The 11416-nt window shown below is 39.2% G+C and overlaps 3 protein-coding genes across 3 annotated transcripts; 1 reads left to right on the top strand and 2 right to left on the bottom strand.

The window, feature by feature from the left end:
• Window positions 1-2226: 2226 nt before the first annotated feature.
• On the bottom strand, window positions 2227-3716 carry LOC146387521 (transcription factor HES-5-like). Its single transcript, XM_084929159.1, has 2 exons — window positions 3627-3716; window positions 2227-3517 (listed from the first exon to the last, which is right to left on the bottom strand). Exons 1-2 carry the CDS (start codon window positions 3687-3689, stop codon window positions 3098-3100), a joined length of 483 nt encoding a protein of 160 aa, XP_084785285.1. The 5' UTR covers window positions 3690-3716; the 3' UTR covers window positions 2227-3097.
• A 4219-nt stretch (window positions 3717-7935) lies between these two features.
• LOC146387520 (transcription factor HES-5-like) lies at window positions 7936-9154 on the top strand. The gene is made up of 2 exons (XM_084929155.1): window positions 7936-8058; window positions 8171-9154. The coding sequence occupies exons 1-2, from the start codon at window positions 7951-7953 to the stop codon at window positions 8585-8587; spliced, it is 525 nt and encodes a 174-aa protein (XP_084785281.1). The 5' UTR covers window positions 7936-7950; the 3' UTR covers window positions 8588-9154.
• A 1010-nt stretch (window positions 9155-10164) lies between these two features.
• LOC146387519 (uncharacterized) lies at window positions 10165-11376 on the bottom strand. Its single transcript, XM_084927244.1, has 2 exons — window positions 11268-11376; window positions 10165-11161 (listed from the first exon to the last, which is right to left on the bottom strand). The coding sequence occupies exons 1-2, from the start codon at window positions 11321-11323 to the stop codon at window positions 10927-10929; spliced, it is 291 nt and encodes a 96-aa protein (XP_084783370.1). The 5' UTR covers window positions 11324-11376; the 3' UTR covers window positions 10165-10926.
• Window positions 11377-11416: the final 40 nt, after the last annotated feature.

Below are 11416 nucleotides of genomic sequence, written 5' to 3'. Positions count from 1 at the left end.
TTTAGTATTATTTTCTGGAATTATCTTCAAATGTTTTATTTTCCCAACTTGTCAACTGACGCCAGTACAGGATAGAATGAAAACAGGTTTAATGTCTAGTGTTGTTGATATGATGTTACACTGTGCTCACACAGAGGCGTTGCTGGTTTGATTTTAATAGACTGAATAAGACTTTGGTTGCTGCAGCAGCAAGAAGATGAAGAGGTAATTTCATGACACAAATCAGTGACGCAGATTTAAAACACACTTTAACTGACATATAGCAAAAGTTCAAACTGAGGGGACATTGCTGTGACTTATAAAATGTCTGCTTTTTTATTTGTCCTATAAATAGCGTTAAAAACGTTATCTAATCTATCTTAAATCACTAGAGATTATTAGTTAATTTTAACTGTCTGAGCCAGTAGTCTGCTGGTATGTCACAAGTTGCGAGCCAAGGAGCTGATTTTTTATTTTAGTTTTTAAAAATTGTCTGTTCCTGTTCTTATTGAATTGGGCTTCAGTGTTTGTTTAGTGTACAGCTCCAGATCCAGGTGACAGCAAGTCAAAAGGATGTTGACTGTTAATAACCTTCTGCAACCTGCATTCAGTTTGAATGTTTCTGTAAATAGATATAAATCTGTTAATGCTTTTTATTCCCAGTAATATTTAACTTTGTGCCGGCACCAAGACTGAGAGAAGAAGATAAAGAAGGCTGGATGGAGACAGCAAAGAGAGAGAGAGAGAGAGAGCATAAAGAAACAAAGAGTGGACATGTAGTCAAATTCACCAGAAATTATGAAGCTGTAGCTTCTGTTTTCTCACATACATTGATGATTTCTCATAAATAAGCAGTGTTTTGTATTGTTGTTGATTCACATCTTATTGATCCCATATTGATATGAATGGTCGCATTTTACAGGATTCATACCACTCTAAACTTGTCTTTAACAGGACGGCTGCCACTACATTGATGTGAGGGACTACAAATCTATTCTCCACTCATGAAATTGGAGTACATGATGCTCTGTGCTGTGACTGCATATTAAATAGAGGATTTGTATTGTAGGAATTCAAAAACTTTAATATAAAACAACTGTATTACCAGTTTGGTTTGTGTACAGGTCTATGGAGTGACAAGGTGATGTTCCAGTGTCTGTACTGGATAAGTGCTCGATGATTCGGTGGACTGCCGCTATGTGGTTAAGAGACTGAAATAATGTTGTGCTTGTTTCTCATCTTATCTGCTTTGCCACATTTCTTTCACTTCTAATTACTGAGTCTTTGCCTCGGGTTTGATACCTAAAGGCTCCACCCTAAAATGGGTGGATTAGATTGGAATCTCTGATTATTTACGCTGATTAGATTTGTAAACAGCATTTTCCATAAATATTAATTACATTGCACTGCATATATGAGATGATTGGGAGCTGAGCCTTCCTAAAAGTTTGAATGTAATCGTCCCTGTCCGCGCACGATCGAAAGTAGACATACTGGCTCAAATACATGCACTCCCACCCGTATATGATGTCCTTTAGCAACCTGCACCTGGACCAGACACTTTTGGTATGTCCATGTGGGCAGCTTCTTTCTTGGTGATTTAAAACTTGCCTCACTGTAAACAGTGATTCTGGTTTTCCTGCAGGTTCCAGTTCATGGCAGGCTTGAACATCAGTGGTCCCTGCATTGTTGCTGAACATCCAGATTGGTTTCCTCCCATCTGAGCATCATGGTTTGAGTCTTATACCACGGTAGAGTGGTGAAATATTTGCATAACTTGTACTTATGTATATGTTACAAAGTACAAGAACTGATGATTTTTCTTTTTTTCACATCCAGTCCACTGTCATTAAAAATAAACACTACTTTAGTAAATGAAAAAAACATGTTGAGTTAACTCCTTAAGAAGTCAGAAATCTGTAAAACTGATGATTAGCTTGACTTCTAGCTTGGACAGAATTGGGAGTTTAGTCAGAACTGTCATGTTGCAGTTTTTCGGTAATAGCTGTTACAAATGCAGCATGTAGTCTAAACATGAAAACCTTCTGCTCTGCAGTTATCAGCTTTGAAAAGCCATTCTCAGGGCTTTATTCAACCATTTAAATGGCCTGTTCTGGCTCAAGGGCCACATGTTTGAAGTGTGATCCTAGACTGTGAAATAAGAGGAGCTTGCCAACCTTAAGACTAATAAAGGCACAACAACAGATGGGAATGATCAAATTGTCAGTTTTATTTTACAAGTCATCATATGTTTTAAGAAATGAATCGATTTCTGTGTGTTTCAGCAGCAGCTACAAGATATTTGGCAGCCATAACAGAAAGTGTCCTTACTGAAAGATGTGGTTCATGTATCTCAACAATGTAATGCTCCAGTAAACAATGACAACTCTGCTCCACTAAAAGCTTGACCAACACTGATCTTTTGTCAGTAGAAGGGATGAGGTGACACAACTCAATATTCAGTTATTTATTTATTTATTTTTGATCGTGAAGAATAAAGAGGTCACATCATGTTTACGTACTTTCACTGAGGCGTGAGTGGTGATGATGCATGGCAGCAAAAACTTGTATTTCTAGTCAATGCCCTTAATCAGAGTAGAATGAACAGCTCCAGTATGTATATAAAAGGCACAGCAGGGTAATTTAATATAAACTAAAGAAAGTGACCCAACTCTCAATCAGAGAAAATACATTTTGAGTTATGCACACATTTATGCTTTTTGCACTGCAAAATATCATAATAATAGAACACATGATTCCAGTACCCAATATGGGTCAACAAATCTTCCAGATAAGAAAGCAATGCATAAAAGTGCATCAGAAAGGGTGATATTAAAACAAAAAAGTAGGTAGAAAATTCACAACTCCTGTCAACAGGAATATAAGTTAAGTATGATCATTCCTAACCAAGCTTGGTCAGTAGTTATCATATCATGCATCAATGAGAGAAAGTATGTTATCATAGAAAACAATATTGTGTTTCTAAAAAAGAAAGAAACTATCAGTACAACAGAACTTTGTGCTAAAAATCTGACACAGATTTCTCATTTAACATTGAAAATCTTATTTATATTTAACCAACATGGTCACATTGTTAACAACTTCTGTCAGTTGGTGTCTACCACGGCCTCCAGAGGGAGCTGTTGACTCGAGTCTTATCTTTGGTCATGGTAGTCTGGACTGTGTAGCTCAGACGAGAGATATCAGCCTCTCTCAGGTTGTCAGAGGAGTTTTGCAGTTTGTTGATGTGGTTCAGCAGTCTTCTCTGAGACAGAGTGTTCACCACTTTGGACAGAGCATGTGCCACCTCTTGGACACATCTGGAGTAGCCCTTATCAACAGCTGCTGAGGCCACAGCTTGACGCTGCTGCTGCTGCAGTTGTGTCAGGAAGAAAACAGTCATCTCCAGGATGTCTGCCTTCTCCGGTTTGGAGTCTGGCTGCTGTTTGAGGAACTCTGGACCCAGGAAAGACTTGAGCTGCTCAATACTGCTGTTAATTCGCTCTCTGCGTAACTTCTCCACCAGAGGCTTTCTGAGCTGCAAAAAGAGGAAAAAAAAACAGTAAATAAACTTTATCCAGAGTGTAACTTAAGCATTATATGAGACAATTTGTAAAGATATGTTTAGGTATTGGTGGGCAATTTACCTTGTGATTCAGAGTTGAATGCTTCTGAGAACTGCTCATTGCCGCAGTGATTGTAGGTGCCATGCCTGGATATTTGTGCTGTAGAAATCTCATCTCTCTCTCATCTTCATCTCACTATTTATAATCTCACATCTCCATATGAATATGTGGGTTCTGGCCTGGCTGAAGTTTCTCACCATTTTGACCAATCAGGGAGCTCAGCAAGACAATAAGGATGAAGCAACATGCTGAATGCTGTTTTATTGCTGGAGGAACAATAGCTAGGTCTCAGGGGAACAGGTGGAGGACTGGGGGCTGGGGTAATGGGTGGGGCTTGTATGAATCTGGGAAAGTTGTGACCCTGTAGAGAGGAGATCTTCCCCCTGATGCTTTGATCAATAACTTTGACTGAGCACACGCTGATCATCCCATCACACATGTGAGAGCACTCCATATGCACCTTTCACATTAAAAATCCCATGATGTTAAAATAAAATAGCAGGATTGAAAGGTAGATTTGTGTTTTAAGATTAAGCAATAATCTGAGACATAGCACAAGGTCATATGCTGAAGTTTGATTATTACCTTTTTTTGTTTTAATAGAGTGCATTAGTTAAACCAAACTTACATAATGTAAGTTTAGCTTAACTTTCTCAGTCAGGAAATAAGATATCACCTGAGATATTAGCTATTAGAGTCCCTTTCTGTATTTATTACCCACCATCGTTAGTCAAATTATATATTGTGGCATTGATTTAAAAAAAAGTCTTTGTCAAAATGTACTTTGCGAAAAAAGCCTTTATAACCTGTTTAAAAAGGATCACATTGCCATGGTAGTTTGGCATCCATCAGTGGAAAAAGTAAAGAGGTTTAGATTGAAATAATGACCCACGACACAGAGTGGAAATGAAGCTGGCAAAAGTTACAGAATTGGCACCAAAGAGAGACCAGCAGAGAAAGAAATACAAGGAAAAAGAGAATAAACAGTGAAGAAAATCTTCCTCTGAAGTGTGCCAATTCCCCTTTGGAGAATAGTCAGGTGCTGGTGAGGTTGAAGATGCTAATCACACTGAACTGTGACTCGCTCTCTCACAGTTTTCCCACACTCTGTTCATTGACTGAGCTCTCACTCAACAATGGGCATGTGCCTTGTTAAATGCTAATTCATCTACACACCAGCAGCTCCCGGCTCTCTCACGAGGGCAGAGTTTGTTGTGTAGACACTGTCAGTAATTAAGCTAGGAGAGTGAGTATAAACACAAATATTTTGATTAGGGATGTAACCTAACTGTTAGGCAACAAAGTATATTTGGATGTGTATTTTATATTTAAATTTTATTTATGTGCATTTACTTTCTATACCTGCACAGACATATAAGGACATTATAAGTATTTATTAAGAAAAATATGTAATAAATATGACATTCTCCTTTTTTATTTTATATTTTTACTTTAAAAAATCTCATTTATTTTATTCTACTTTATTTTCAGGTTAATTGGGCTCTTTTTTAACTTTATTAAACTTTTTTGATTTGTCATATTGTATTTTATTAAGCTATTTAATGTATTGGCTGCTATTTTTGGACTAGATAAAGTATGCCTTGTCTTATTTTTTTTTTTTTTGTGTCCCGTTTGGATCTTTAGCCATCAGAATTGTTGTCTTAAGGCCAAGAAAGATGCCAAGCGGATTTATTTTACCAAGTGGATCATCATGGCCTTGCCATATTGGTCCATTTGATTGACCTTTATTTTAATTATGTATTTATTTTATTTTCGGTTGCTACAAACGGGACAGACGTGACTGGGGGATAGGACAGGGAGAAAGAATGAAAGAAAGAGAGGGAGAGAAAGAAAACCAAAGGGGAGAAGAGACGGTGAGAAGGGGGGGAAGAAAGGAAAAAACAAACAAACAAACAAACAAAACGCCTGGATCACCTGTATGGAGAAAAAAAACAGAAGAGAAAGCAAACAACAAAGAGCAACATAATAAAAACAGCACCATCACAATAAACTAGCTAGCAGTAGATAACAGTAGATACTAAATAATAAACGATATTGTGCAGCACGCAAGATAGACAGCGCACAATGTGCTTTGAGGCAGCAGCCAAGAAAGGTGTAGTCTGCGTCTGTGAACACCCGTGTGTACACCTGTGTGCATACCTGTGTGGACCAGCATGCTTGTATTCCAAAGGTTTCTCCATGTAACGATCTGCTAGGGAGTGTGGGGAGCCATAGCCCCGTCCACCAGGGTATGAAGCAGGTATGGAGGAGATCCAGGCCCCAGAGTACAAGGACCCGAGGAGGACCACCAAAAGGGGGGGGGGAACCGTGCCACCCTCCTGGGAAGAGCTGAGTAGAGCCCCAAACGAGAGGTCACCCCGCAGCTACGGAGCAGAGGCCAGAGGGGGTTGCAGTGGCGTGCCCGCGGGCTCCGCCGGCAGCCAGCTGTGCCAGAGAGGACCGAGCTTCAGGCCCAGAGGCCAGAGGCCTGAGGGCATCCCATCCCCCGGAAGGAGCCCAGCCGGGCCACAGGCGCCCGGCCCCGCCAATCGGCCACCAGGAGTGAGCCGGTACATGCATGAGCGCCCAGCCCCAGATGACAAGGACCACCAACACACCAACGTCTAAGGGCATCAGCCACCGGCAGGGAGTGTGGTGAGGGGAGATAGGCCTCCGTACTTTAGAGGGCCTGAGATGTACCCAGAGAGATTGAGTCTAAGACCCAACCTGACATATAGACACAGACAAACAGGCACACGCGGACACAGACGTGCATTCCCACCCCCATATACACAACCAAATACTCGGCACTCACCCAACGTGTAGACAGACACAAATAGACACTGCACAGACAGTCGCACTCCCCAAACATACTCTATATCCCAGGTCCAGGTACCCCCGCCCCCAGAGGGGCAAGCCGCACCTAGACCCAGGTTTTAATTGTACATTATTATAGCTGTTACTATATTACTTACTTTTTCTTTTGTCATGAAAATGTATCCAGGTAATACACATTGTTATAATGATGTAGCTGTCGGGAGTTTAAAATTGGTCATTGGTAACAATGTAGAACTGCAAATAAAAATGTAATTTAAAAACAGTGTGATAATTTGGCACTTTTCTTTAATTTAAATTGTATTTAAAAATAAAATTTATTCAAAAAAATAATTTAGATTTTATTTAAACAAAACCACAAATCATAGCAAAAGTTTTCAAATAATTTATTTAATATATGTACAAAAAATATAATTAGTAAGAACTCTAAATTAACATTTTCTCATCTTGAGTGAGTAAATTATGTAAAAACTTTAAATTCAGTGGTAAAGAATTCCTCCCCCTTCACAGACATCTTTGTATGGCCTGCCTCTATTGTCCCTCAGGGGCTCTGTGAGTGGGTTTTCTCTGGTTTCCCACACTCTCCCCATTTACTGCTTTCAAGAACAAAAGAAGTGTGTCTGGTTGCACATCACATTAATTATGGAGTCAGTTTACGAGTTTTGTCTCATTGCCTGTGAATGGAAATTCCAGCCATCAAGACTCGTCATTACCAGGCTGTTTTGGATTAATGAAAATTCAAAGGCTCTTTTTCTCCTTCTTCAAACTCAGATTGTCTCTCTGCATTCCAGGCTTTTTTTCTTAATTTCTTTTTCCTTAAGTTTTTTTTTTTTTGATGATGATGATGATGATGATAATGATTTTGATAGGATAAAGGGAGTTCACTCCTGAATTGATCGTGTGCTGGTTGTGGTCTGATGAGTTTAGGTTGTATCAATAATCAAACTTTATTAAAAATCTCATTAATCCAGCTGTTGATAGGGAGATGTGTTGAGGAAAGTTTCTGTTGTATCTGCGATAGTATTTTGTGCGATAACAGTATCAACAAAAATATCTCTAGTAGAGCAAGAGTATTACTTTGATACATTCTAGTCAAGTTAAAATGACACCTAATTGTGACACGTTTGTTGTAAATAAGGCAGAAATATGTGGTTGTCTAAGCCTAACATATTTTCATGACTGTTTCAGATGTGTTTTCTGTTGTTATGATGAGCGTGTGCTCAGTCAAAGTCATTGATCTCAGCATCAGGCAGCAGATCAGCTTTCTCTACAGGGTCACCACTTTCCCAGATCCACACAGAGCTGTGTGAGTCTCTCTCCATCAACCTCCCCCCAGCCCGCCAGCTGTTCCCCTGAGATCTAACCATTATCCTTAAGGCAATAACACCATTCAGTGTCTTGCATCCTTTATTGTCTTGCTGAGCTCTCTGATTGGCTCAGACTGTGAGAAACTCCAGTCAGACCAAGACCCACACATTCATATGGAGATGTGGGAGTATAAATAGGAGGGATGAAGCCAGCAGAGATCAGATTCTCGCTACAGCACAGAGATCCAGCCATGGCACCTGTCACTGCGGCAATGACCGGTTCTCAGGAGCATCCAACTCTGACCCACAAGGTAAACTGGAGACTCATAGATATTTTAATATCACATACAGCCAACTGATTTTTTGTGCTAAAACCTGTGCCACTGAACAAGTTTAGTAATATTATTGTTCTTCTTTCTGCAGCTCAGAAAGCCTCTGGTGGAGAAGTTACGCAGAGAGCGAATTAACACCAGCATTGAGCAGCTCAAGTCTCTGCTGGGTCCAGAGTTCCTGAAACAGCAGCCAGACTCCAAACTGGAGAAGGCAGACATCCTGGAGATGACCGTTTGCTTCCTGAGACGACTGCAGCAGCAGCGTCAAGCTGTGAACTCTGCAACAGTCGATCAGGGCTACTCCAGGTGTGTCCAAGAAATGGTCCATTTCCTGTCCAAAGATGAGGTGAAGACTCAGTCCCAGAGAAGACTGCTGAACCATGTCAACAACCTGCATGCTTCTTCTAATAAGAACCTGAGAGAGGCCAACTTATCTAGCTCCACAGTCCAGACGAGCATCATCAAAGACAAAAGTCCAGTCAGCACTGCTCTATGGAGACCTTGGTAGAAGCCTTGGAAGGACTTGTGTAAAAGTGTGCTTGGAAGTAAAAACTCTATCTTCGTAGAAGTACCTGTAATTGTACTTGTTTCTGGGATTGTCTTATTTTGAAGGGTGCCTGTGCAGCATTTTCCTTTAATCTATATTATTGCCTTTTGTAAAGGTCAGATTCTGTGTTTCTGCAATATTTGCAGACAACGGGTTGGCTGTTATTTTGTGTTTCAAAAGTAGTCGCATTCCGATTCATTGTGAAGTAGATGTCATTATTCCCAGTTTGAATTCCTATATAATGTTGGTTACACTGACAGTGATGCATGTATGCATGTTGAACATGTGTAAAAGTTTATGTGATATCCACATACTTTAATGATTGAAATGTCCTTTCTGGTCTTTAAATGTGTTAACTGTCTGCATTTTTAGCAGATAACCTTCAAGACAAACGTGTTGCTTATTGACTCTGTGAGTGACAGCACACATACCTTCAATGAAGGCGCTGTTATTTGTAAAACATCTCAAAATGAATGTATCTCTTCAAGCCAAGTGATGCGCAATAAAACAATCAGAAAAAACAACACATTTTGCTTGACTTATTTTGATTATTTAATCATGGAAATTATATAAAACTGAAAATCTGCTCTGCATGTTTAACAACGTGTTTTTTAATAGGCAACGTTATCTGAAACAACAGGGTAACTTTACCTGCTGTTTACTGAGAAAAATGTTTTAATATAAATATCTTTTGGCAAAACTGCTTATTTCTCACTTGACTGTTTTTGTTAGGTTCACATAAAAATGTGACGGACCGTAGAACAGACAGACAGATGCTGGTAAAACTCTTCTCTTTTGAGCTAATAGCTTACACCATATTTCATCATTCTAAAATGTGGTGTTATATAAAACAGCATGACATATAGCTACTGCATATGCTGATGGGATTAGCAGCACTTTTTCACAAGCAAATTTAGTGTTTGAATGATGGCTTAACAGCAGTGTTAAAGTCCTGTCCTCCTGTTAAAGTATGATACTGTAGATCAGATGCTCCCAGTGCTCTGATGACTGAGTGTCTATTTAGGGAGTCAGCATGTTACTGAGAATTGCACAAGAAAACTGCACACAAGTTGTTGTGCTGGCTTATGGTTTTTTTTCATGATAACCACAATATTTGTCAGTGCTAAGAAGGTGAGGTCTGCTATAATGACCAGGACAGAGGAGCTGAAATCGAAGAAATGAATGAAAATCTCTTTTTGTCTCATTCCAAGCTGCTATATCATAGCATGAAATAAAGTGGATAAAGGCAATGCATAGCACTACATTCCTTTCTGGATGTGCCTGTCAGTCACACACGAATGGTTGTCAAGGGCTGCCATTGGCACCCTTGCTCTATGTCATCAAATTCAGACATTATCATAGTCTACGATTAGCATCTTTTCACACTGATCAAGCCTTTCCCATGAAACATGGTGTTTAAAATTTTCACTCAAGGGAGTGGGACAATATAATACATTTAATAAATTTATAATAAAGTTTCTTGAATCAACACAAAATATTTAAATAGTTTGATTCTCCCAAATTAATTCAAATAAAGTCACATGACAAGAATTTGACCTTCAGATATTTATTTTCTTGAAATATGCAAAAAAACCATAAAAACAAATTAAAATCCACTTTGGATGAATAAAAACGAAACTGATGAATAAACAAAATATGCATACACAGCATAAACAGAGATGAATCTCCTTTCAAAAGAAAGGTTTGTATTAAGGGATTTTATCAAATATACCTTGAAACAAGGCAGCAAAATACATATGCAAAAATATAATCACACAGTGTTAGTCTACTCAGTATTTTCGCAGTAACTGTGCTGTTGGTATAAAATGCAAAAATTATACCGCTAAAATTCTGGTGAAAAAAAAAATAGTAATTACACAAACAACAACTAATTGTTGCATAGTTTCGAGGCTGGATTTTTCTTCTGTGGCCTTCACATAAAAATCTGACAACCACAAGAAACATAAATCCCACAAATAGCAGCAAAACACATCGTCTGCACAGTCAACAACCACTTTTGACCCTGAATTCAGTTATCTTTCACAGGCTCCTGTTAAAGCTAGACTGAAATCATATCGTATGAGCTAAAATAAATGTTTCCTTTTAAAAAAAGAAATACTCAGTAAAATGGTTGAAATGTGCCGCAGGTGCCCTAGAGAGTCTCCTTGTCGTAATGCAAATAATGCATCTTTTAACAGTCAGTAGATTTTTAACACAGAGATCCAGCTTGCATCACTGCCATTAAAAATGCAGTGGTTTGAATCCAGTTTCGATGACTTTTTGTAGTTCGTGTTTTGTTCTTAAAAGCACAGCGGAGCCACGTCATCCTCTGCATCGGGAAACAGGCGTAAAATGTCCCTTGAATATTTGGAGTAGCCGTTGTGTGTCAGCAGGGCTTTTCTTAACGTGAGCAATGACTTTGTTTTCTCCAGTAAGTCTGAGAGAGGGAGACCATTCTGCAGATGTTCTGCAATCAGAGCCTTCAGCTTCTCCACTCCGGTGCTGCATTTCTTCTCCAGCATGTGAAGTTTACATCTGAAAGAAAAGTCACAACTATGTTAACATATTTGTCCTTTTGGTGAAAAGTACATTTCTAGTGAACAGCTCGTACTAGGAATAGAGAAACAGAACTTCAGCTCACCTAAACAGTTGCTCCTTCATGGTGTCCTGAAGAGTGAGATCTGCGTAGAGAGCCATGACGAGGTCTGTTTTTTCTTGTGGGAAGTTCTGGTCTTGCTTGGAAAGGTTCAGACGACGTCTCTGTTTACTTCTGTGTGCCTGCTCCTTATT

This window comes from Perissodus microlepis, chromosome 5 (assembly GCF_051167445.1).
Source record: "Perissodus microlepis isolate ML-2025 ecotype Zambia chromosome 5, ASM5116744v1, whole genome shotgun sequence".
Taxonomy (NCBI): Eukaryota; Metazoa; Chordata; class Actinopteri; order Cichliformes; family Cichlidae; genus Perissodus; species Perissodus microlepis.
Note: the sequence above shows the minus strand (reverse complement) of the source record. Positions and strands in the feature narration are given on the sequence as shown.